Consider the following 26656-nt stretch of genomic DNA (forward strand, 5'->3'; position numbering starts at 1 on the left):
GCACATTTTTCAGTTACGATCACAACCATCAGTAGAAAACCCAATAAAAGTGCAGACTTTTTTTTTAGTTTCTGATTCATCACATGCTTTCCAGACTAAACAAAGCCCATGACAGACATTTCATAGAACATCCACGTAGAATCCACATAGTCTAATATTTGTTGTGGAGAGATATTTTATAAGCCACTTGCAAAAGACCAATAGGAAACTTCTAAATTGCAACTAACAACATTCCCTAGAAATAAATGCAGACCTTAGATGCCTGCATTTGTCTGAATACTTTACAGTGAAAACTTATATTCCAATCGTGAAACATGGAATAGACACACCAATCACTTTATAACAAGCATTTCTCTATATGTACTTACAATCACTTAGCAGTTACTGAGTGCTCAGAATTGTATGAGGATAAATTAAAATTACAAGCAAGGCATTCAAGGTTTCTTTTTAAAGGCCATTACCCACAAGTGGCCTTAAAGAGACTGACTCAAGTTCAAAATGTAAGAACAAAAACTCTAGCCAAAGACCCAACTAGTTCAACATTTTATGTTACACAGTGGCCAACCAAATGCTTTCAAGAGTTCAAAGCATATACAGGAGGATGATAGCCTTTTCCTATTCTGGCTTTCCAACAGCTAGTATTTAGGCCATACTGCCATGTTCCAGGAAGTAGTAAAGAGCTCTTGAGATTAGTAGCATTAACCACCATGAATTTACCAAATCTTCTTTTAAAACTGTTTATACTGGTGGACATCATATCTGAAGGCAGCAAATTCTATAGTTTAGCTATTGTGTACCAGAAAGGAAGCTTAGTTTTTGCCCTACCATTTAGCATTAAAATGGGAGGGTTATCTTAGTTTTGCCAAGAACACAGGAGTAGATGAAGGTGAGTTTCCCTGCTTATCTTCCTTTGAGGTGGGAAACTATTAAATTCACGACCAGCTTCCTTTCTGGAGAACACAATATGTGTTGTACAAAGAAGTATTTTCTTTTATTAGTCCCAAATTTCCCCAGATTTGGTTTCAATGGATTACCTTGAATTCTAATACTGTAAGGGGGGGGGGGGGGAGCAAAACTTTTCATTCACATTTTCCACGTTACATGTCATTTCTTATGCCTGTCTTTGCTCAAAGTTTAAACACCTAAATTAAAGTTGTCTTCCTCATAGGGGAGCTGTTCTATTATCCTAAGGAATTGGTTGTTCTTTTTTTCACTATTTCCAAATCTATAATATTCTTTTCAGAAGTGAAGTGACCACAATGTCATACCAAGTCTTTCCATATAATTATATAAGCCTATTACTATTTTGACAGATTTATTTTCAATTCCCTTCCTAATGATTCTAAGCATGGAATTTGCCTATTTTACAGCAGTTGAACCCTAGACTTTTTTTCATTTTTTTCATTGAGCTAGTCATCATGACTCCAACTGCTATCAGTTTCAATTCTTTATTGTATACAGTAATACCTTGGTTCACGAATGCTCTGTTCACGAACAATTCGGTTTGCGAACAGCAGCGTTCACAAAATTTTGCTCCCGTTCGTGAACTCCGCATCGGGTGACGAACACGACCCACAGCCATCTTCCCTGCTCTGACATGTGGTTGTGGCTTCCTCTAGGCGAGATTGCGGTGTCACCTCAAGCAAAGTTAGTGTTTTCTAACTTCATACTGTACTGTACTGTACTTTGTTTCATATTTTTGTGGTTAAAAAAAAATACATATGGTTCAGAATGGATTAACCTAATTTACATTGAACCTTATGGGGAAATTTGATTCGGTTCACAACCAATTCAATTCGCGACCAGAATCATGGAACAAATTAAGTTCGTGAACCGAGGCACCACTATATTTGCACCAATGTCCTTTAATTCACTCTTGCTTACACTGAACTGCATTTACCATTGGGAGCCCCAGTGAAGTTAGTTCCTTTCGGTGCACCTGGCAATTCCTTTTAAATTTTACTACCCTTATTGGTAGTAAAATTGGTTTGGTACCATAAGCAAATATGGCCACCTCACTGCTCATTAATAACTTCATTTATAATCATGTTAAATGCACTGGTCCTTGGGAACCTCACCTTGCACATCTCTCCAATGTGAAAATGGTGCATTTTCCCCTAATCATTCACAGTGCAAATCTATATTCCAATTAAGCTGGGAGTGAGGAAGAGTTACCACATACACTGACAGAATGGCTGCCATTCTGTGCATATACAGTGTCCAGAATAAGTTAATTAACTAATGGCCTTTTTAAATTAATATGTAACTTTCCAATTATATAATACCTGCCAGATCTTGCAGTCTCTGCTTTTGAGGATTTTGAGAAAACAGATTAATGTTGGAGACAGAAACCTTATTTCTACACCCTGGCCTTGAAAAGCCTATATACTTGCTGAGTAAGACCACCCTGGCAAATCTAGATAAGTAGGGTTGTAAAGCATCATCATCAAAATATTAACTATCCCAAGGGATCTTTTACTAGCATTTTAAAAAACAGTTAAGACTCTACAAATCAACTCTATCCATTTTTGTGAATCTTGTAAATCTACAATTTTCCAGTAATTTATCAACCAATTAAAGTTAATATTTTACACTGCCTGCCTTTCTTTCTGCCACAGCCATCAAATAACAACACAATGCACTTATGATTAAGGGGCCATCACTATTCATTCAATCTTCCCCAAATTACTATGCAGGAAATGGGAGGGCATAGAGCAAGAAAGGCTTATGAATGGTTGCACAGTAACTTCTTTTTTAAGATATTTAAGGCTTTGACAAGGGAAGCAAAATAGCACTTTCATCTTAACCAAAATAATGAATAGCTGTAACAAATTTTGCTAGTTCAGTGAAGAGGTGTTGAATTAATCTGCATAGACAACAGGAGTCTTTGAATTTAACAGGTTTATAGCAACACAGCTGTCATCTCATGCTTAAAAAGAGTATTTGCTGGAGATGCACTAAAGAAAAAAAAATCAGATTCATGAAGTTGCCAAAAGCACATGACAAAGAATACAAGGATTAACAAAGAAATATAATTTAGAATAGATTTTGCACATCTTAATATGGTACATCACTCTGAAATTCCAATGATATAATGTCCTATTATGATCTTGTGCATCATCTGTCTCATCCAGCAAAAAGGAACAACTATTACAGTCAGATCAGGGAAGACTTGCAGGGCATATAATGGAATCTTGTATGATCGAGAAATTGTAGTCTACAAAGTGGTACTCATGATTCTCAGTAATATTGTTGCTATGATTGTTGTTGTTATCAGCCCTTATCAATCCACTTTAGGCCTCTTTGCTAAAGGATACGGACAGCAGTCTACCACACTGGTCCACTGTGGTTGGTAGCTAGATGTTTTCAACTTCCCAGTCTAGGGACAAGGCAGTGACTGACCCAATGTCACCCAGATTGTTTTTATGTTCAAGGAGGACTACAACCTGGATCACCCTGATCCTAGTTCAGCACCTTAATCACTACACCACACTGGCTCTCAATCATGTTATATGAATGTGCAAATAAAACAAAGCAACAAGGAAAGTCACAGAGAATCTCTAGATATCCATAAATAGATTTGTTTAGATATAAGAGAACAAAAAAGGTCTTTATTGACAGCTGATTCAAATGGTTCTGTGCTCACTAGAAAAACTAGAAAACTGACAAATAAGACAATAAAAGACAAAACTATGAAGGATAATATGCTCCTATCATAGACCAGAAATATCACTTTTGTCATACTGCAAATGTTCTCCCAAAGCAACTGTATGTTGGAAAACATCACCAATTGAGAATTGCATACTGGTATGTAATGGCAGATTCTTTCAGACTCTTTCTTCAAGCTTAGACAAGGGCAAAAGAAACTTATCATGCCCTGTCCCTTACACTACAGAGTAACCACATAGGCCTGGAGGCTCTTGTTTTAAACCCAGAAAGCCAGACCTTTATTTCCAGACAAAGGTCAAAAGCTGTTCTGCAATAGAACTCTTAGATGACCAAAAGCCACCAATTAAAAAAGTTCATTTCAACAAATGGAAAGACAGCAAGTCCATTAAAATTTCACTCATTTCTGACACAATCCATTCAATGAATGAATATCTTTTTTTTCTGCCTTGTGAATTACAATTTCTTTCACATGATGTCAGATATCATATGAAGGAATTCATTGAAAAAACATTAAATATGATCATATAACATTGTTTAATTAATTTGAGACCTTTAGAAGCATTTAAAATGGTCTGTGAAAATGTCAAGTTTGACTCCTAGTGACCACATAGACCCAGACATACAGTTTTATTGGCAAAATATGAAATGTTTTGCCATTGTCATCTATCAGGATTTTTTATTTAAAAAATTCCCAGCCAAGTCTACAACTGGGTGTTCTCCCATCCATGCACTAAACAGATTTAACCCAGGCTAACATTTTCAAGATCAGCAGAGGTTGTTTAGGTGCTACAACCTGCTGTGATTAATCATGGTGTCATACAATAAAGTCTAAAATCCCCAACTACTATCAGTAAAACAACTGGAAACATAAGGACAGTATATTTGGAAAGAGAAAAAGAAAAGGAACATTCAAGCACGACTAAAATTACTGAAGACTGCAAAGGAAAGTAATCATAATGAGAAATCAAGTACTGTGCATATTTGTATGGGATAGCGAAATATACAACTAGAATCGCTCATTGAATGAGATGGGCTGCAACTAAATTTGAAATATAAATAAATAAATATTCAACACTTTACAGGTACTGATGTCATAGGACTCTATTCTGAAGTAGTTTTAAGTGATAAAATATATCAATCTATAAAAGAGAATATGTGTAGCTCAGGGTTGAACTGTGGAGTCCTTAGAGTTCTAGAGGAAATTAGATAAAACACATGAAACCATCAACAACATCTTCAAAGGTATAAAATTCACCAGAGAGGAAGAAAACAACAACACGCTACCCTTCCTGGATATCCTCATCAGCAGAGGAAACAACAGCAAATTAGAAACCCAAGTCTGTCGGAAGACAACCCATGCTAATCAAGTACTCCATTATCAAAGAAACAACCCAACCTCCCACAAGAGGAGCTGTGTAAGAACATTATTCAAGCAAGCACAAACACATTGCAGCAACCCAGAACAGCAGAAAAAGGAAACAGACCACCTATACAACATCTTCCAACAAAATGGATATCCACACAACTTTATCAAAAAGTGCCTGACAACTCAACCTACTACAACACAACCAACACAAGCTATGAAAAAGATATCACTGCCATACATCAGAAATATCTCAGAAACTACCAACAGACTATTACAACCACATGGCATCTCTGTAGTACACAAACCAACTAAAGCCCTCCAAAACATCTTAAGCAAACCAAAAGACTCAGCAGCCCAAGAAGAAAAAACAGGAGTCATCTACAACATACAGTGTAAGGACTGTAACAACCACTATGTAGGACAGACAGGCAGAAGGCTAGCAGAGCGCATCCGTGAACACCAACTAGCAGTCAGAAGACATGATGAAAACTCCTTAATCTCACAACACATGGACAAACTTAACCATAGTTTCAACTGGGAAACTGTCAGCATCTTAGACCAAGCTAAATCCAAAAATGCAAGGGAATTCCTGGAAGCTTGGTATTCAGACAAGGCAGCCATCAACAGGCACATAGAGATAAACAACATCTACACACTATTCAAAAGAGACAGTAGAAAGGAAAACAAAAGACCAGAACATCTCCTCACCAGCAATCATCACCCAGATAAGCAGAGATTAACACCAAGATTATCACCAGACATACAATCAGCAGTAAACAATACCCTAATCAAAGAAGTACCAGAAGGAAAAAATAAAACAAAACCCACACCCCCACCAACACTGGCAGGGCATGCCACTGTTTATAAACAGACAGCAAACCCCATTCCATTCTAGCACTGAAGATGTTACCTAGTTGGGTAATGAAATGTTTACAAGAAAACAGCCAAGGTCAGAGAACTCCAAGGACTCCACATATCAATCTATCTTACAAATGAGTCAATATGGTAGTAGTTGGCAAAAAAATGTCTCAACTCTTTCAACTATATATCAAATGGTTTTATGATTTCAGAAAAAACTTACGTTACTTGAGATATTTTGTATGCATATTTCATAGCAAGGGTAAAAATAACACTTTCTATATTCTCCTACTGTAAGAGAGAATCTATTTCTAATTAACTGTCTCATTTAGTTGTAGTCATTACGTACACATACTGTTCCCTGTTTATTTTTGTCTCATTAAAAACAGCATTACATAGCTCTGAAATTCATTTTAATTAAGGTAGTATTTCATCATCATCTAAAACATTTAGGGCATTATTATAAGATAACAGAACTGGGAATTACAAAGGATCAGGTCACTTACTTTGGAAAGATGGCAGTCATCAAAGCAGAAGCATACCCAGGCTTGCAAACACCCTCTGAGATATTACCATATTTCGATGCTAGCTCTGGAGGCCTGTAAAAAAAATAATAAATGTTATGATCATCCTAAGGAAAAAGTGACAAGTGTGTCAACTAAATCCTTTTATCATTAGTTTTTCTGAAGTACAGAAACAGGAACAGAAAAGGCTTATGGAATTAAAATGGGAAGTCATCAAATTGTACCAAGCAGCTTCTGGGATGTAGCGTATTTACTTGCCATTACGTGAGTTTGGACCCAAAAAAAATATAAAGAAAAAAATTACCTAACTTGTCTCCTGGAATTACTGTGTAATATTACTACGTAATTTTATTACTATGTAAACTATGTAGACGAGTAAACTATTACTATGTTATTTATTTATTTATTTAGTAGACTTGTCCCCGCCCATCTCCCCACAATGGGGGACTCTGGGCGGTTTACATCAAATTAAAACCAAAAATACATAATTAAAAGTTATAAAAAAGAACCACAGTTATATTTATTATTATGTAAAATATTACTATGTAATACTACTACAGCAAATCTAACCAAGTTACCATAAATTTTTTCCAGCCACTGTGAAAATGGAGTAAGTTGTATATCATAATCTCAATATGATTTCCTTTTACCATTTGCTAAGAGCTCAGCTTCTTGCACAATCAGTGGATATATGAAGGACTGAATTTATATTCTACAGGAGCACAGTTACTATGGTGACAACACAGCTATTTCTGTCAGCTCCTGTTTCTACCCATAGTGTTCATATAGTCAAAGACCTATGAACAATGATGGCCTAGTTTTCCCCAAATTTCAGTGGAAAATCTGAGTATAAATATAAGAAACAATACTATTCATATAGAGGGTACTGTTTAAGGACAATCTGCTTCTTCATAGTATTCATGCACAACAGAAGAATCCAAAGTTTTAAATCTGCATTTCCCAAACTGGTGCTCTTCAGATGTTCCAGCATATCTAAACCTTATCTGGACAATGCAAATGCAGATAATGAGAAAGTCTGAAGTTAACAACTGAATTATTCTTAAGATAGTACTCTACTTTAAGATTCAGCCCTGGATACCTGTCTTAGCTATTATACAATGTTCTGAGAAGACTGTTTTGGGGCCAGGTTAAGTATCATTAAACAACAGAATTTAAGATACTGGCTAAAAAAAAAAAAATGTCTTGTTTGTGAACTTTTCATTACTACAAAATATTCAGGGTTTAAGAACAAAAACTACACTGACACACAGTCAGTACACTGGTATACATTTACAGAAAATATCCATCACAATGTATTAACACATTTTTCCAAAACAAGCTTCTAAAGTTGTTTTAATCTTTGAAAATGAAAATGCCAAAATATCTTTTGTGCCAAAGAACTAGTTCTCTTTCATTCATGGCAACCTGATGGTTCCATATGAGGAATGAATAAGCTGTCTGTCAAATAAAGACACAGTTACATCCAAGGTCATCAAGGTCAGAGATAGAGTTATTACCTTTTCTAAGTATAATAAATTGTTCATATTCTAAAGTGTCACAAGCAAAAGTAGGTTTACAGCCAACCCACAACTGCCAGTCCAGTTACTCAGAATTATCTCACACCCCATTTTGGCCATAGACTTGGTCAGTCTTTTATGTTTCTCCTTCTATGCTGTTTTATCCATTAATGTGATTTCAGATATTTATTTGCCTGGCCCTATTCATTACTAGAGATCTTTATTCAGCTGAGACATTCACAGCTATTTTGAATATTACTGTATAGTTACAAACCTGGATCAACAACATGCTTCAGAAGAAGCAAAGACTGTTCCTCTTTTGTAACTGAAAGCATTATGCAACTAATAATACCCTGATGTGCCAAATTTTTAGACAAATCCTATCACTTCCAAGATTTGTCCACAAATTCCAACCTAAGAACACTGGTAAGTCTGCTGATATCATAACTGAGGGGTGGAAATATAATTCTTCAGAATATTTCCTCAACTCTTGTTTTTTGTGTTATTATTTGATTTTCACTTTGCCTGAAAACTGAAGCTTTTAATGACTGCAAATTCTTCTGCTGTTGAAAGGAGTTGAATGCTCTACAGAATGATTAGAAAGCTTAAACTTTGAACCACAGCAATTTTTAACTTTTTGCTTCATAATGCAAGATCAAGAAAAATACTATATTGAATTACAGATGTAACTTTTTCTGCTAATACAGGAAATCTGCTGCTTTAAGTGAAAAGTTGTTAAGTTTATCACCTAAAATCAGGCTTTTTTACTACTGTACAACTCATATTGTCATTAATTAAAAAAAAAAAAGTTTAGAAAAAATCCTATTTTGCATGTACTTGACCTTACTGGTTTTGGTTCTTCATTACACGTAGTCCTCATTTAATGACCACAATTGGGAATGGAATTTAGGTTGCTGAGCGATGTAATCATTAAACGAATCATCACATGACTGGACCCAATTTTATTACCTTTTTTGAGGCAGTTAAGAGAATCACCGCAGTGGTTAAGTGAATCACATGGTCAAGTGAATCAGATGGTTCCCCATTGATTTTGCTTGCTGGAAGCCAGCTGGGAAGGTCGCAAATGGTGATCACGAGACCCTGGGATGCTGCAACTGTCGTAATTACATGCCGGTTGCCAAACACCCAGACCACAATCACATGACTATGGGAGTATTGCGACAGTCATAACTTCTGGCACAGGTCATAAGTCACTTTTTAGCGACGTCGTAACTTTGAAAGGTCACTAAACAAATGGTTGCTAAGTGAGGACTACCTGTATAATGAACAAGGGATCATAACCAGCAACATTCCTACATAGAATTTAAAAAATAAACAAAATCCCCCAAATCTTGAGATAGCCTACGGATGTAACATGAGATACGTTCTCACTTTATCGTGGGCATTTTAATTGCTATTTTTATTTATTAAAAAGTTTTGAGGCGAGGAATGCCCACAGTAACATGTGAAATCATTTAGAAGGCTCCACTGCCTGGAAAGGCTATTGGCTAGGACAATGAACACTTTGATGTGCTTTGGAACTCTGAGTGCAGTGCCATCCTACTACTTATTAAAACAGATGTACCTTTTTTCAGGCTTTTGTGTGAGCCTGAAAAAATACACAGCTGCTTTAAGAGTTACATTAATCTATAATTAATTCACATTGACCTAGCAATTTATTTATATAACTTGGAATCAATGTAATTGTACCTTGTTATATCACTGTGGGAAAATTCATGTTTTCCTTTTTTTAAATAATTTTTATTAAAACTTTTTAAAAAGGAGAAAAAACTAATATAAACTAATATAAAGGAAGGAAGAAAAAAGAAAAAGAAAGCAAAGAGAAAGCAAAAAGTGCAAGAAAAGAAGGATAAAGAAAAATAGAAAGAAAATAAAAAAGATACAAAGCGGTGGTTTCTGATATTCTTCACAGCTGTTATAAGTACAATTATATTTTAACCTTTCTCCCTAAAGTTACATCATAATAGTCTTCTTTCTATAATCTATCCTGTCTAATCATCAAAACCATAAATCACAAGTTCATTTTTTTCATTTTTATGCAAAAAGTCCATAAGAGGTTTCCAGTCACCAATAAATGTAGATAATATCTTTTCTGTAATCAAAGAAGTTAGTTTATTCTTCTCAGAAGATCAAGCAAATCAATCATCTTTATTTGGTCAATGACCAGCAAGATCTGTCAATTTCACCAACCATTTCTCCATTGTGGGTAGTGTCAAATCTTTCCATCTCTGTCCATATAATAATTTTGCTGCAGTAACCATATTTTGAAATAATCTTCCATGGCTTTTTTCTAACTGTTTATCCATTAATTCTAAAGGGAAAAGTTCTGGCTTCAATTGAATATTAATCCTTAAAGCCTTCTGTATCAAAGTATGTATTTGAATCCAATTTTTTTAAAGCTTTTTTACATGTCCACCAAGCATCTGTATATAAGGGAGCGCCAATGATATTACCTAGTCGGATAGTGAAATGTCTGCAATCAAACAACCAAGTTCAGATAGCATCCAAGGACTCCACAGTTCAACTCTGAGCTACATATATTCTCTTCTATAGGTACATTCATTTTTATCACAGATATTCTGCCCAACAGTGACAATTTTAATTTCTCCCATCTTAACATGTCCTTCTTAATTTCATTCCATGTCTTAACATAATTATTTTGAAATAGCATACAATTCATATTTGTCATAGTAATACCAAGTATTTTACTTTTTTCTCAATCTTAAAACAGGTTTTCTCCATCAGTTCAATTCGATCTTCTAATTTCATATTTTTTAAAAATGTTTTTGAATCCAATTTTTTTTTAGCTTCTTTACATGTCCACCAAGCATGATAAAATGTCCCTACATGTTCTTCACATTTCCAACATACATTTGAAGTGTCTTATACATTCTAGATAATTTATCTGGTGTCATATACCAATGATACATCATTTTATAAAAATTCTCTTTGAGATCATAACCCAATGTAAATTTCAACACTTTTAATCACATATTTTCTTATTGATCCATCTGTATATTATAACCAAAATTCTTAGTCCACTTTATCATACATTATTTAACCTGTTCTTCCTCTGTTTCAAATTTCAACAAAAGTTTATGTATTTTAGCAATTACACGTTCATCATCAGTGTACAACTGTACTTCAAATTCTGTCTTTGCAGCTGTTGCTGTAGAAGTTTAATTTGGTCTGAAATACTTAACTTTTCTGGTGTTAACTATGATTCATCTCTTTTCTCTTTATCTCTTACAAAATAGCTTACATTTTCTCTTGATTCCTCTTTTTGAACTCAATGTTATGCTGTATGAAATACCTAATAAAAGCTTTGCTTGCATCCCAAACCATTCTCAAGTCCATTCCTGTTTTTGTTAACATCTTTGTCTTCTGATTATTAATCTTAAAACCTGCTAACATACCAAAGTCCTTTAATTTTCCCATTAATGTTTCTACTTCCTGTAGTGGATCTTCCAAAACTAACATGTAATCATTCATAAATACCTTTAACTTATAAGTCCTTTTTAAAATCTTAACTCCCATAATGATCTCATCTTGTCTTATAACTCTATACAGTACCTCAAGAACTAAAATGAACAAAAACTGGAGGCAATGGACATCCTCATCTTGTCCTTTTTTTAATCTCACAAGGTTTTGTTAGTTCTCTTTTTTTAATAATAACTTTATTAAATTCATTAAAAAGAACAGTAAAAACTAACAAAAATTAATATTAAGAAAAAGAAAAAGAAAAAATAGTAAAGATTAAAAGTGCAGGGAAAAAAGGAGAGAAACAACAAGAAAGAAAAAAATTGACTTCCGACCCTCTTTGCAACAATATAAGATATAAGTAACAATATACATCAAACTCTTGCTCTAAATTTACAACAAACTTCCATTATTTCCATTAACCCATATTATTTCTAATCATCAAATCCATACAACATAATTTCATTGTTTTCTGTTTCCCGTAAAAAGTCCAAAAGGGATTTCCAGTTAGCATTAAAATTACATAATGTCTTATCTCAAATCAAAGCCGTTAATTTCACTATCTCAGCCAACTCCATCAACTTCACCATCCATTCTTCCACTGTCTTATTTTTCCACCTCTGTACATATAAAAGCCTTGCTGCTGTTATCATATATAAAAACAAAGTTTCATGGGTTTTTTTCCAACTGTTTATCCATCAAGCCCAATAAGGAAAGTCTCTGGTTTTGACTGAATATCAATCTTTAAAATCTTCTCTATACAAATACGTATCTCATTCCAGATTTTTTTGCTTTTTTACAAGTCCACCAGAGATGATAAAATGTCCTTTCTTGTTTCCATTTCCAGCATACATTCGAAGTACCTTTACATTAATCTATAATTAATTCACATTGACCTAGCAATTTATTTATATAACTTTGAATCAATGTAATTGTACCTTGTTATATCATTGTGGGGAAATTTCAAGTTTTCCTTTTTTTAAAATAATTTTTACTAAAACTTTTTAAAAAAGAGAAAAAAACTAATACAAACTAATATAAAGAAGAAAAAAAGAAAGAAATCAAAGAGATTATTCTCAGAAAATTCTACTAATTTTTTCCTTTTCTTTTACAGTCTTTCACTATCTCTTCCTTTTGCAACAACATTTCATTTAGTCTCCATCTGAATGAATCAGATTTTCTTTTAAGAGTCCAACTGACTGGGTTATGATCAGAAAAAGTCTTTGGTAAAATCTCTACTTTAGCGATATTAACAGCTAAAGTGTTTGAAATCCAAATCATATCTATCCTTGAGAATGATCTGTGTCTTTCTGAAAAATAGGTATATTCTTTAGAAGTGCCTTTTTTCTGTCTCCATATACCCACTAAAGATAAACTGTCCATCAAATCAAAAAATGTTTTAGGTAATTTGCCTTGATTCTTTTTAACTTCCTTCTCTGATATTCTATCCACTTGTGGGTATACCACTCCATTCCAATCTCCCATTAGGCACCAATTTTCATTAGAAAAATTTGTTAGTTTTTCCATAAGACATTTAAAAGGTTTTCCTTTAACTTCATTCGAACCATAAAGTCCCAAGATTAATTACATTTCAATTCCCTGTAATTTGACTTCTACTCCAACAAATCTACCATGTTCATCAACCAATGCTAATTTTGGTTTTAATTGTGGGTTAATATATAACACAACTCCATTAACTTTTTTTGGACCTGCCAAAATAAATTCTTGTCCCAAATTCTTGCAAATCAAATATTTTATCTCCTCTTTTCTAATATGAGTTTCTTATAAACAAATTACATCTTGTTTAAGTTTTTTTAAATGATGAAATACTTTTCTTCTCTTTTGTGGAACATCTGCTCCATTAAAGTTCCATGTTAGCTACTTGTAATCTATAATTAAGCTAGTAGTTTGAAAAAATCTATACCTGTGGCATCCAACTCAGAATCCTCTTTTTCATCTTCCTCCAGGACCTGTTTGGCTTTTGAGATTGTCCACTTATCCCCCTCCATTTGCATCTCCTCCAGGTCTCCTTTAAATTTTTCCTGAAATTCTTTGGCTTTATAAAAAGAATTCAATTGAAATCTTTTCTGTTGGAAAGTAAAAATCACTCCCTCCAATTTTTTCAATTTTTTCCCCCTTTACACAGGTAAAATGAATAGCCGGATATAATTAAATACAGAAGAAAGTAAACTGACAATCATGCCCTCTGGTGTCTTTCAAGTTGGATTTTCAGGCACACATCAAAGGAAACACACAGGGACCAAGTTACAACCTTCTTCTGTTTTAGAAACCCAGCCAATTAACAAGCATTGTCCAGCAAAACAAGAAACTTTCCCATGGAAAAAGCAAACTTCATTACTGCAAATGAAGTTTTGTAGAAAAATAACTTCTGACAAATAAATCTTCCCTTTTCACTGTAAGTAACTTTTAAGTCTTGTCTAAATTCCAATTTTCATCCAGCTTTTTGTAAATTAATCAGATTCAAATTAAAGCTCTATTTCTTTTTTTAAAAATACATTCCCAAAAATAAGGGTAAGCCCCAAGAGAATTATTTATCTGTTGCGAAGGAAGGTCTCTCTTAAGTTGAAAAATAATTATAATCCGAAGTGTTTAGAAATGAGGGTAGGTCAGCTCTAGTGTCCAAAAATGCCTGCACCACAGCTGCGAACAGTGACTATAATATTTGCATTATCTGTTATAGTATTACCTTCTTGCAACTTTAATATTACTTTCTTTTTCTTTTCACAGTTTGTATGCCAACCATTTCCCCAGTTTATTTGCAAATTCAACATTTCTTTGTTTTGCATAGTTCATTTTTATTTCCATCTCTCTCACTGTTAACAAAGATAGTTGCCTCTGTAAAAGTTTAATTTGGTGAGTGATTATTGTCCTCCCTGGGGATTTATATTGTATAAAATATCCTCTTACTAAAGCTTTACTTGTGTGCCAAACCATCCTTACTTCTGTGCCTTAAGATTATTCTCAAAAAATTAACTTTTTACAATCCTCCACTATCATTTCCTTTTGTAACAACATCTCATTCAATCTCCACCTAAAAGATCCCTTTTTCTTTTTAAAAGTTAAAGTCACTGGATTGTGATCTGAAAAAGTCTTTGGTAATGTCTCTACTTTATAAACATTATTAGCCAAAGTCTTAGAAATCCAAATCTTATCTATTCTTGAAAAAGATCTATGTCTTTCAGAAAAATAAGTATATTCTTTTGAGTTAGCATTTTCATACCTCCATGCATCAAGCTCCAAATTATCCATTAAATCAAAAAAAAAGAAAAAAAGACTTTGGGAGTTTACCCTGTGTATTTTTAATATTTTTCTCAGAAGTTCTATCTTTTTGTGAGGAAACCAGTCACGTTTTCCCAATATTTACTATTATTATAGTAGGATTTTTTTTCAACCCAACAAAAATAAGAGCAGTATCTTATTCCTGACTTTCTGCCCTGTTCTCTGAAAGTTAGCTTGCTCTTGTGGGAATCTAGCAGTTGCCATAAAATGCGTGAACCATGTCATTGTATTAACCCTAATAACATGGCTGACTGGATATAACACGTTATGTTCTATTAATTCAGGTTTAGAATTTAGCATGTTGCATGAACTCAGCCAATATTTATCAGCATCAGTTGAGAATGGTATCATAGTAGGAGAATTTGCAATAATGAATAAATATATCCAAATATTTTTATTCTTCACTAACTATTCATTTATATAACTTGGCTCTGCTGTATTTTTTCAGATTTATGGTCTCTATACATTTTCTTCCTTTTTAAAATTGGACTCTAGGTATCTCCTAGCTCCCTAAAGCAAATAGAGCATATGATATATCACAGGTCATACTGAACAATACTACAGTTTCAGACAAGGTATCGTATTTTTACGACAATAAGACGCCCCCATGTACAAGACGACCCCCACTTTTCCAACCCAAAATTAAGAAATAAATATTTTAAAGATAGTGCAGAACACATTTTTATTTAGTAATTAGTTAACATTTACCTGATACACTCGGTGGGAGGAGGTCCAAACCGTCTCTCTGCAGCTCTATTTCCAGGCTCTTTTGCGTAACTGATTACATTCAAGCACGAGTGAAACTGCCGATAGCTTGTCTCTGCAAACAGCCTTCCTCTAATTGGTTTGTTCAGCATCAGCTGATGTCAGTTACATCAGGCTCGTGATTGGAGGAAGTCTGTTTGGGAGACAAGCTATTTCACTCGTGATTGGAGGCTAGCAATAGGAGGAAGCCTCTCTGCAGAAACAAAGTATGGGCAGTTTTGCAACCGCGCGATTCTCGGCTGACTTCCTTGAATAAGACGCCCTTCAATTTTTAGGGTAAGGATTTTAGAAAAAGATATTGTCTTATAGTCAGAAAAATACAGTATTTCTCCACTGGAATGATACGGCCTTTGTGTAATTTAGGAATTCCAGAGACTCTTGCCTAGCAGGCCATCTCCAGTTACTGAAGGTTTCATATGCCTTATCTCCATTCTTCACTCGCTTCCACAGAATGAACCTGTTGTATATCTGGATAAGGACTGTTACATCCAACCAACTTGGAGAATGGCATTTTGGGCAGTAGCTTCAAAGACATTTCATTGTTCCAGCACATTTTCTGATTCTAGCTCACTGAGATGATTCCATATTGAAAAAGATCTGCCCTACCACAACTGGACTTCAATAAAGACTCAAGACTCAATAAAGACAAGAGACATCACTGATACTAATTCATGTGAATTATTATCCTCAATTCAATGGACTTTTAATGGTGATCTAAAGCACCCCACCAACAATGGTCATATTGCCATGCTGGTACAAAAGTCAGCCAGCGGCATGTTTTATTAATCTTTCTCTACTGTCTGGCAAACATAAATCTATCATCCACAAACTTCATCTCATGATTAAAATGATGTATGTCCAACCTATTTAAAAGGAGCTAAGATTTCCATTGTTATCACAATGTACATTTTTATTGCATTTTTATCCTGTATTTCTGTCATGCCATGCCTCCAATTTAAGCTACTGTGAAAATAATAAAGCTATATTTATATACACACCCATAATCTAGAGAGAAGGCAGGCACTGACTTAAGTTACTCTGACAAACAGTAATAAAAGGATAAAAAGAGTATTTCAGTTATTTATGCATGCCATGAGTTTACACTAAGTTTAGATACTTATGAAACCCAAAGGCATATGGCAGACAAAATAGAAATTAAAAATTTCAGTATTAAATAATAAGTAAAAGCATCCAGAATAAAATAATGAAGCATATTTTAATAGCAGCTTGACCTGTTTTTCACAAGATAAACCTAAAATCTCTTTTCAAATTAAGAGGACTAAAGCCATGGAGTGTGGCAAAATTACTTAACTGTGCATGGGTGAACAGTTAAAACAATTGCATATTTGTCTCTGGAGAAAAATTCTATTAAAAAATGAAAATATTTAATTCTTCCAATGCAGATTCTTCACTATTAATTTGAGACTGTCTCATAAAGGACATTCAGTGCAAATTTGTTGGATCTGCATATATAAAGATATCCCAAGTGACTTATTCTGCACATGGATATACTTTGACCTAACAGGCATTTCCTCTTTTATACTTTATTTTCCTTCACCTCAATCTCATTCTTCCTTTCCTCCCTTTACAAGTGTAAGCCTCTATTCTATCTGCTCTTTTGTTGTTTGGAACGTTGACCAATCCCCTTGTCAGCATTACCCTAGTTTGATGTAAAGGAAAAAATAAAAATGTTAAACACATCAGTCAACTTTATCTGGTGAGTGCTTATAATGTTTTAGTACTGGCTCTGGGAGCTTCCAGAGTTTCATGGGGAAGCTGTCAAGGTACCATCCTTCATTTGTATCCCTTCCATTTTTTTCTACCACTTCTTTTTTCTTACCACCATAAGATCAGGAACTACAAAATGCCAGCCCTATGAGCAGTCTAAATGTACTCTACATCTCAAGGCTATGCAACCTGGTACCTTCCAGTCCAAATGTTCTTTACATGGCAAAGTGTTGTGGGAGGATGTCAGGTTTCACACCAGAGCGTGGCAGTAAATCACAGGTCTCTAGATGCGTAACTCTGATTTCCGCTCCCAGCCAGATTTGGCAGCTGACTGCAAGACATGACTCAACTAGATTCAAAACTTTACTACAGACAAGAATGAAGCCAAATTGCCCACGGCATTGCAAAGGAAGACAGGTATAGATATAGGTACAAGCATTGGTATTGGTACTGGTACTGGTACTGGTACAGGTATAGAGACAGAGACAGAGACAGAGGCAGGAATATTTTTTGTTTGATGTATAGGAGTAGGATGGATAAGGCACCAAGTTTTGGTTTTATTGTTTTCATTGTCTTTTTGCTTTTTATTTATTTTACTTATTATGAGCTGCCCAGAGTTGTGTTTTTAAGATTGACAGCCACATAAGTCTGACAGATAGATAGACACATACACTCCAGAGTTTAAACTCTAGGCTTCTGTCTCCCATCTTCTGAATTAACAAATACTTTGCAGATCTCTTGATGGTCTTGGGAGGCACCTGCAATAAGTGTACATAAAAGCTTTTTCTAGCCTGGTAACTGCTATTTCTGACCTCATCAACATCAGTCTTTGGACCAGGTGCCAGGCTTTCTAAAGAATGGTGCACTGTGCTATAGACAAATATTTGACCATCTTCAATTCTTTCCCAAAAGAAATAAATCAATTAAAATGATATAAGTTCATAAAATGACAAAGTTCAAATTATCAGATTTTGACATATTATGCCAAGACTTCACTCTCTGGAAAAGGCTATACTGCTGGGAAAGATGGAAGGAAAGAGAAAATCTAGAAAACAACCATTGGCGTTTTTTGTGGTCATGTGTATTTTTGCAGCCCAGATCTGATAGTCCTATCCTTACTTCATATTTATCCTATTTTGTTCCCGGTCTTTTTTCCTTCCCTTCCCAGTGTAGTTACCTTATATCAATGTGTATATACATTTGTGTGCATGCAAGAGTGGTTTATACATGTAAGAGGGAATGGTTGGTTTATACAGATGGGAAATCAACTTTATAAATGGAGTGCTCTGTTTTGATTTGTAACCATTAATTGGATGAGGATGATGATGATGATGATGATGATGATGATGATGATTCCTGCTCCCCCTTTTTGGAATGTGTCTTCTGACAGATGTAGATGCACACATATACATAGATATGCACATGTATACACCTGATTTAGATGCACACATTTATCAGAAGGAGGAATTCTCTTGGGCTGATTTCCCCTGAAGAATATAAACTTAAGTTGACAGAGTGGGGAGGCAAAGCATAATTTTTGTGCTGTCAATTGCTTTGATATCCTAATTAGATGGAAAGATAGAGTATTTTTGTGAGATGGGCAGCCATACAAATTTGATAAAGTCAACCAATCAAATAATTGAACAAAGGGAACATATTAATCTGTCAGCAATATTAAAAGCAGTCATATTCAAAGTTGACATTGGCTTCATGTCAGGTTGTTTATAATGTTCCACCTAATTTCCTGTTTCTGTCACAAAAGAATCCAGATGTAAATATATCTGCTACTCCAGATAATTCTACACCTCTCAAGAAAGCTTTCCACTCTATTCTGAGGTTCTTCACTATTTTAACCTGGGGGCACATCATTTTGGAACTCAGACTATCAATACCTTGAGCTGAAACAAACCATTCCCTCTTTAAGTACTGGGCTGATAGATACACACATACAGAGAGAGAGAGAGAGGAACATGTCAAAAATGTGTCTAATGTCTATAACAGTATGTTGACATCCTGGTTTGACTGAAAGCCACAGGTTCAGGCAAGTCACTCAGATGGTTAATTGTTTACATTAATGTTTTCTACTCTACTCTTTAATAAAAAGAACTGAACTACATATTATACAATATAACTACAGAATTAAGATGAAAGTAAGAAGGACCTAAAAAGGGGGAAATACCTCTGCAAAACACAATGGAAAGTGTAATTTAAAACAAGCTAAATGCTTGATAACATATTCCAACACTGATAGATATTTCTGTATATGAGACTATATGTACAAGTAGCACCTGATTGCACATTACAGATTAATAATGCAGTAATTTATTCTCCTTTCCCCACAAAAATGAGTGTTTTAACAGATCCTTCTTAGACATTTCTGAGCTTTAGAATGCATGCAACAGTAATTCTGCCATCTGCAATTATTTATGGGTTTGATTAATCCCAGACTGTTGATATGACACTACTCTTCTAGCAACAGCTTGAAGTAAAGGAATGATTGCCAAGTATTTTTATATGGGTCAAGACATAGATCTACAATCTATAGTTTGGCATAATTTACACACAGTACCTAAAACATCCAGAGAAGTTCAGGGAAGTTGAGTTTACAATCTGCCTGTCAGCATACAAAGCAGACCCTGAGTTCATTAAAGCTTTATATTCAAGATGCCACCTACATTTTGAAACCCTCCAAATGACCTTTTTTTTTTTTTTTTTGCATTCCAACTCTTTATTTGATGTACGAATGCAGCTTATTTGACAACACTTCAGCAATTTCGGAGTGCTCACTCTTAATATATATTTTTTCTCTTTCATACAGTCTTGATCTTCTTTTCTCATCTCCTTTCAATCCCCATGAATACTTGAGAATAATACTAAGCAGTCATTACTTGCCTGACTACACAGCCAGTGTGTGACTGATATCACCACAAAGGTTGGGCATCAACAATGTAGTCAGAAATCACAAGAAGATCATAACCAGCCAAACGTCAAAGACTTAACAACAGTAGAGTACCTTCCCAAACATATTAGCATCTCAGCTATGAGCCAAGGAATATGAGGTAATCAAAGTCTGGTTTAAACAATATAGTTGATGTCTTTATTTTCTCTTTTGTTGATAACATAATAATTCCGTATCAGTTTATTAAAATATACAGTCAGAGGCCAAACATACCATATTCATTAAAAGCAGATTTTGATGAACACAGATGTTCATTAAAAGCCTATTCAGGCCTGAGCAAAATACACTTAGAAGATTGATCAAGTCCAGAAACTTCTAATAATTCCTTAACAGAGCTACAGAATAGTAAGTGAATTCCCTTGCCCTATTTTACCAAATTCACCAAGGATGGATGTTCCATCACCAGTAAATGTACTGTTACAGACAATACAAGCATAAGGTTATATGGCCACCTTAGGCCACACTGATGGCACCACCTCCCACCAATATGAAGATTTGCATTTTTAGAATGATTTGGAAAGAGAGGTGCCTTTGGCCCCCCCTCACCTTCAGCACCCTAGGCCAGTGCCTACTTGGCCTTAGTCTAAAGCCAGCCCTGGTTACATATTAGGAGTAGAACTTCACAGCGACAAACATCTCTATATAACAACATACAATAAAAGTATATCTGCCAACAAAGTCTTCAGACTGGACATAATATCCATGCATAGATATTGTTCACTCTGAATACTTCCTTGCTCAAGGATTGCATTCTTTATTAAACTCCAGAGAACGTAAATTTTAATCCATTCTCCAACTACTTTACTAATATAAAATTACCCTCTCACCTCTATGGGTGATACGTTATTTTCCTCAATCTCGGGTCCTCTACCAGAGGTCTGGGAGTTTGAGGGTTCTGCACAGTATCTTAGCTGTTCCTAGCACTGCACTCTCCTGGACAGAGAGCTCTGATGTTGTTCCTGGGATCTGTTGGAGCCACTCTCCCGCTTAGGAGTCACAGCCCCAAGTGCTCCTATCACCACCGGGACCACTTTGGCCTTTACTTTCCACATCCTCTCTAGTTCTTCCTTCAGGCCCTGGTATTTCTCCAGCTTCTCATACTCCTTCTTCCCGATGTTGCTGTCACTTGGCACTGATACGTCTATCACCACTGCTGTCTTTTGGTCCTTGTCTACTACCACGGTTTGGTTGATTGGCCAGTACCTGCCTGTCCGTCTGGATCTGGAAGTCCCACAGGATCTTAGCCCTGTTATTCTCCATGACCTTCTGTGGAATCTCCCATCTGGACTTGGGGGGGGGTCTAGCTCATACACTGTGCAGATGTTCCTGTACACAATGCCAGCTACTTGGTTGTGCCGTTTGGTGTATGCTGTTCCTGCCTGTATCTTATACTCTGCCACTATGTGTTGGACTGTCTCTGAGGCCTCTTTGAACAATCTGCACCTTGGGTCCTGTCTAGTATGGTAGACCCCTGCTTCTATGGATCTGGTGCTTAGTGCCTGTTCTTGTGCTGCTATGATCAGTGCCTCAGTGCTGTCTTTTAGTCCAGCCCTTTCCAGCCACTGATAGGTTTTCCCAATGTCAGCCACCTCACCTATCTGCCGATGGTACATCCCATGCAGAGGCTTGTCTTGCCATGGTACTTCCTCCACTTGAACTTCCTCCCTGTCTGCTGCTGCCTCTGACATTCTCTCAGCAACTCATCTTTGGGTGCCATCTTAGTGATGTATTCCTGGATGCTCCAGGTTTCATCCAGGACAGCGGCTTTGACACTCATCAGACTTCGCCCACCCTCTTTGTGGCTGATGTACGATCTCTGGGTGTTGGACTTCGGGTGGAAACCTCCATACATTGTGAGGAGCTTCTGGGTCTTCACATTGGCAGCCTCTATGTCTTCCTTTGGCCAGTTCACTTGTAACGGCAGGGTGTCTGATGACTGGCAGGGCGTAAGTGTTGATGGCATGGATCTTGTTCTTCCCATTGAGCTGGCTCTTCAGGGCCTGTCTTATCCTTTGGTAGTACTTGGATGTTGCTGTCTTCCTTGCATCCTCATCGTGGTTCCCATGTGACTGTGGGATATCAAGGTATTTGTAGCTGGTCTCTATGTCTGCTATGTGGCCCACTTGTAGTTCCACCCCATCAGTCTTAACTACCTTCCCTCTCTTTACTATCATTCGGCCACACTTTTCCAGTCCAAATGACATCCTAATGTCCTCACTGTAGATCTGTGTCAGGTGTATCAGTGAGTCGATGTCTCGCTCACTCTTAGTTGTCATCTATAGCTTGATGTCATCAAAGTAGAGGAGGTGGCTGATGGTGATTCCACTCTTGAACCTGTACTCATATCCAGTTCTTGTGATTATCTGGCTGAGGGGATTTAAGCCTATGCAGAACAGCAGTGGAGACAGTGCACCACCTTGGTATATGCCACATTTGATGGCCACTTGTGTGAGCTGCCTTGAGTTGATTTCCAGTGTTGTCTTCCACAGTCCCATTGAGTTCTTGAGGAAGGTCCTTAGTGTCCTGTTGACTTTGTATAGTGCCAGGCATTCACAGATCCATGTGTGTGGCATTGAGTCGTCGGCTTTCCTGTAGTCAATCCAGGCTGTGCTCAGATTGGTCTGCCTAGACCTTGAGTCTCGGGTGACTGCTCTATCTATGAGCAACTGGTGTTTTGAGCCTCTGGTGTTGTTCCCAATGCCCTTCTGAGTTGCGCTCATGTACTGGCCCATATGGTCTTGTAGCTTGGTAGCTATGATACCGGATAGGACTTTCCATGTTGTAGGGAGGCAGGTTATTGGCTGGTAGTTAGATGGTGCTGTTCCCTTGTGAGGGTCTTTCATGATCAGCACTGTCCTTCCTTGTGTTAGCCAGTCTGGGTGGCAGCCTGCTGCTAGCAGCTGGTTCATCTGTGCTGCTAGGCATTTATGCACTGCTGTTAGTTTCTTTAGCCAGTAGGTGTGGATCATGTCCAGGCCAGGTGCTGTCCAGCTCTTCATGTTCTTGACCCGCTGTTGGATGTCTGCTACTGCGATGGTGACTGGTTCCTGTTCTGGGAGATTGCTGTGGCCTTGCAGCCAGTGCTGTGAGCCTTTGTTTAGCAGTCTCTAGGGCTTCAGATGGAGTGAGGCCCATGTATTTTTTCCGTAGCTAAGTCTTATCCTTAATCTCCATACCCTTCTGTAGTTCCACCAGCCGACTGACTTCTCTTCAAGTTGCCTTGATCTTAGCCTCCAACCTCATTTTCCAGGGAGGGTATGTACTGCTGTTCTTCCTCTTGTGATTACAGCGGCTGTAGCATATACCAGTTCATTGGTTTGAGTTATGGTGGTAGTAGGGATTGTCTGGAGGGCTCTATTGGCATCTTCTAGCATACTATCTGATGGTACTTCTCCACTGAGCCTTGGTAATTGGTCTCGAGGGTTGACTGTATCTAGTTTATCCATGATCTTATGCCTCATATCAGCTGCTGTGCTCTGTAATGGAGGGGGTGGCAGTGATGTTCCAGCTTCAGGTGTTGGCTGTGCATCCAGTTGTTCTTCCAGGTCTGTTTGATTCCGAGTTGTAATGTGGAGTTGGTCTATCTCAAGTTGTGAGAGCAGCTTCCTCTTCACTATGTTGAAGCACTGAGTAACTAGTTGTTTCTCAGTTAGTGTGGATGTAGGTCTTCTGTCTATCCATAGTTCCCTCACATGTTTCATATATCCCCTCTCATTAGGTCTACTGTTGTAGTAGCACTCCATCAATTCCAAGGTCTCTTGTCTTGTCCATGTATGGTTTGTTCCAGTAGCCCACTTATTGTCAGATTGTCCTGGTTCCCCAACATCTGACGCAGACCTTGTTAATCCGGGCGACGTTCAAGCCGGCATGACTCTCTTAGTTCGTGCCACTCTCATATTTTGAGGTAGGCAGGTGAAGCATTGGGGGGGCTTTGCCCAAGGACCCCTACTGGTAGCGTAGGTACCAGCCGGGATTTGAACCCCGGTGTTCTGCATCAAAGGCAGTGCTCTAACCACTACGCTATCCAGCCACTACACACACACACACACACATACACACACACACACATATACACACACATACTCGGAATCATTCCATTTCTGGAGGAATGCTATTTCCTTCCCTGGAGAAATTCTGTAAAACGTCTCTCTATATACACATAAAAACATAAGTAGTGCTGATTTTGGCATTTTGTTTTGATGTAATGTTAAGTAGCTGCTAACTGATGTCTAATTATTTTCTACTTTGATGGAAATATTTTTAAAATATGTAGAAATAATAGTTTGATATAATTTTATTACCCCATTATGGAGAAAATCAAAAGAAAACAAAACAAAATCTGTATCTCATTCCAAGCAACTATAAAGTCCATATATATCCACATCATTTTTTCCAACTGTATTTTAATTTTTGTAGTTTATCATAAATCCTTGACCTCTAATTACTCAATTCATTGGATGAATCTGAATAATTTAATTTGAGAACTCAACTGCTCACCTATATAAGCCATGCTTTTTGGATGCCTGAATTTAAAAGAATTTAGAAATCTGGATACCAAAGCAAAGACAAGCTTAGATCTAAACATCATCAATAAAATATTCTAGCTTGTTTTATTTAGACACTTGTATGTAACTTTCCAAACTATCTATTTTTATAAATATTCTCTTTTTTTGTAGTTAGCCAATTTAGAAAAGCTAGGATAGAATTCTTAAAATGAGATGATGAAGTTCTATATTATTGGCAGAACATCCTACATTGTTGAACAAAGTCCAATAGGGTTGAGGCTTGCCCCTTCTTATTAAAGTTGAAGGAGTTCAGAACTTGTCCTTTTATCCACATTTATTATCTCCTGAAGTCAAAAATTCAAATTCAAATTCCAGACATCTGTATTGTAATTTGAGTTGAATCTCTCATAACATTGGATGTTCAGTCATTACAGAGTCAGGCAAGTTACAGGTGGCAACTAGTTTTATTTCAATAGAAAAAAAAGTATCTGGAGATAAGACTTTGAACCACAGTTAGAAGGATTAATTACTTTAGAAGCAAAGACAGTTTCTCTGCTGGAGGCGGCTTTTTAAGGTTAGCACTTCGAGTTACAGGAGCAGCAAATATGCCAGCAGCCTTCTTACAAGCAGTGGCATACCTAATATATTTGACACCTGGAACGAATCATTTTTTAACACCCCACCCCTCTGTTGCTGAGAGCCAGTTTGGTGTAGTGGTTAAGGCACCAGGCAAGAAATGGGGGGACTGTGAGTCCTAGTCCTGCGTTAGGCACAAAACCGGCTGGGTGAGTTGGGGCCAGTCATTCTCTCTCAGCCCTAGAGAGAAGGCAAGGGCAAGATACTTCCGAAAAAATGTTGCCAAGAAACCTTCAGAGGGCAGTTACCAGGAGTCAAACTGACTTGAAAGCATTTTTTCCCCCTGCATTGCTGCTGTGCTGCACTGATCACCAACTGCTGACTCTTGTAGCCTCTCTGTCATCTTTGGCAGCACCACCCTTTATTGCTTGCCACTCCTTTTTTTATGCGTGTCGCATGTGCAACTCATATAAACAAAGGACTGAGGCTTTGATCAAGTGGTTGTGGTTTCCACCTTGACTTTTTTGAACCCCTGTGAACACCCCTAAATTATATGGGTGCACTGTGGGAAAAAGCAAAAGTAATAAGGGCATACCTATTATCTGAAAAAATACAGACAGATATAAGGGAAACAGCAGAATTAAATTTGCTCAAGCAATTTCTGAATGTTATTAGATGTCCTAATTTGTGAGCATTTGTCCTATGCTGAAGGCAGTGTGAAATGGCTATACTGCAATTGCCATTGGTAATTACACCAAATTGGTGTAATATTAAGCTGTTTTTGTTGCTGCATTTCAAGCACTATTAATAGGCGGCAGACAGATAAAATAATTATGAAATGAAGACTAGATTGAAATAAGCAATAGAGAGTGATAAGCTTCAGAAAAATTAGCTATTTTACTCTGTAGCAGAAAACACTGTTGCCAGAAACTGTGGCATCGTGAGCTCTGCTGGCTAGTTTGGGGCATGAGGCAGAAACCATCTTCATTAGCCACATTTGTCTGAGACAGCCTGTCTCAAGTGGGATTCTACAAGCCCATAAGGGATTGGGACTGAAAAAAAAACATTGTTTTTTGAACTTCACTGTGAGCCTTTCTCATAGCGGTGGGAATTTTTATGCTCTGTGACTCAGCTGCCAGCCTGCCGCTTTGCTGTTGTAAATGTTGTAAAACATGGATTATATAGGTTAGAAGTGAATTGTATTGTGAAGTTTTTATATTTTTTTGCAATTCTAATGCAGGGTTGTCTGCGCCGTGAAAATTACATCAAGTGTTCCTCCAGGGTAGGAAGGTTAAAAAAGGCTGAGGAGTATGAATGCTTGTGGATTAAGATACCAGCGTTTTGTATTTCAGTTTTTGATTTAGTTATCCTTTCTATTACATTAATGT

The 26656-nt window shown here is 36.6% G+C and overlaps 1 protein-coding gene across 14 annotated transcripts in view; it reads right to left on the reverse strand.

Annotated features, from left to right (window-relative positions):
* The window catches only part of ST3GAL3 (ST3 beta-galactoside alpha-2,3-sialyltransferase 3), a 212547-nt gene that overhangs the window by 112772 nt on the left and 73119 nt on the right, over positions 1 to 26656 (reverse strand). For 13 of the 14 annotated variants that reach the window (XM_088153067.1, XM_088153069.1, XM_088153073.1 and 10 more), the window contains one exon: positions 6400 to 6492. In XM_088153067.1, the coding sequence (XP_088009193.1) occupies positions 6400 to 6492 (93 nt within the window). 14 annotated transcript variants of the gene reach the window in all.

The sequence above is a fragment of the Python bivittatus genome, unplaced genomic scaffold (genome assembly GCF_059951505.1).
Source record: "Python bivittatus isolate LINGU-HERP-01145 unplaced genomic scaffold, Pbiv_v1 ctg000700_np1212, whole genome shotgun sequence".
Taxonomy (NCBI): domain Eukaryota; kingdom Metazoa; phylum Chordata; class Lepidosauria; order Squamata; family Pythonidae; genus Python; species Python bivittatus.